This window comes from Thermobia domestica, chromosome 8 (assembly GCF_964235325.1).
Source record: "Thermobia domestica chromosome 8, izTheDome1.hap1.1, whole genome shotgun sequence".
Taxonomy (NCBI): Eukaryota; Metazoa; Arthropoda; class Insecta; order Zygentoma; family Lepismatidae; genus Thermobia; species Thermobia domestica.
In genome coordinates, this window is record NC_137461.1 from 205,086,990 (window position 1) to 205,088,570 (window position 1,581).

The following is a 1,581-nucleotide window of genomic DNA, read 5'->3' on the forward strand; positions in this document are numbered from 1 at the left end:
ACTATTATAACGCCATAAATATGAAGCAGGCATCCATCAAGTCATTTTTTGGTGAAAAAGTTATCGAAAATGAAACTAATTCAGAAGCAGGGTCATCTGTATCAACATGCGTAGAAGGTCAAGAAGAAACTAAACGTCAAACATCTGCTTTCCACCATATTGGTGTTGATTTCCACCATGTATCAGACCTTATGGTTCAATTCGACGATTTCGTCCAATATGGTACAAAACGTGGGATTGGCTCGAATATTCTGTTATGTTAGATGCTGCCTTTTGCTTTCAATTCCGGAAATATCTGTCAAGTAACAGTGATCCCTCATTTGTGCAGAATGGTTTCAGAGACTGGAAGCATGCAACCGAGAAAAATAAGGGATTTTCTCGTCACGCCGATTCTGAAACTCATAGGCACGCTGTGGCCTGCTACTTGGAGGAACGAAAACGCGAGGACTCGGGCGAAACGGTCGTGAAGAAGGTGTGTAATGATGTAATTATGAATAATAAATACTATGTGAAAAGTGTGATGGAAGTTATTCAATTCTTGGCTGTGAATCAGTTGTCCTTTAGGGAAGATTCTGGGTGTGAGCAACTCGGAAAACAATCAAGTGGTTTGTTCTTAAATTTGTTTGAATTTAGTATTTGTAAAGATCCGAAATTGGCAGAAATTGTCAAAACTATCCCTGCCAATGCAACATACACTAGTCCGGATATTCAGAATGAGATAATTCATTTCATGGCAGGATCTGTTAAGAGGAAAATAGTAAATAAGGCAAAAGAAAGTACATTTTGTTCATTACTTGCAGATGAAACCAGAGATAAGTAACGAATCGAAGATTTGTCTGTCGCAATTAGGTACCTTGTGAATTTTAAAGTGCAAGAAAGATGCGTAGTTATACTGAAGTTGGACAAACAAGACGCTGCCAGCATTAAGAACGCCATTTTAGATTGTTTAAGAAAAGTAGAATTCAAAACCGACACAATAATTGCACAATGCTACGATCGGGCCTTAAACACTTCGATTCAGCAACCATTGAAACGTCATGTCCACCTGTCATGAGTGGACAGAAAAATGGAATGCAAACTCTTTTGTCTGAGGATTTGAAGAGGAGCATTTTGTTTGTTCAATGTTTCAATCACCAATTACATTTAGTTATTTGTAGAGCCATTGACACAATTCCTGAACTGAAAAAGTTCTTTGATATTTGGCAACAACGTTGGACTAGACATCTTGACACAGTGACTGTAATTCATGATGACAGGTTTCACATATTAAGTGCACTGATGGCAATTCAAACTTCCCGTGAAGAACACGCCTCAATGAAACTTGAAGCTACCGGTTTACTACATCAGATCTCCACTAAGACTTTCTGTTTCCTTACTGATCTCATGTTCAGGGTTCTTGGATATCTAAAATAGACAAACGCACTGCTACAAAGAAGAGATTTGGACATTGATGCTGCTGTGAAGTTAATAGGATCGGTAACGGAACAGCTCGGGTCTTGCCGGCAAGACAAAGGAATATTTGAAAATATCCTTCACGATGCAATGAAGGCATGCCTTAAACACTTCGATTCAGCAACCATT

At 38.7% G+C, this 1,581-nt stretch overlaps 1 protein-coding gene across 1 annotated transcript; it reads left to right on the forward strand.

Annotated features, from left to right (window-relative positions):
- Nucleotides 1–256: 256 nt before the first annotated feature.
- On the forward strand, nt 257–820 carry LOC145692433 (zinc finger MYM-type protein 1-like). The gene has a single exon (XM_081767742.1). It carries the CDS (start codon nt 257–259, stop codon nt 818–820), a length of 564 nt encoding a protein of 187 aa, XP_081623868.1.
- The last annotated feature ends 761 nt before the right edge of the window (nt 821–1,581 follow it).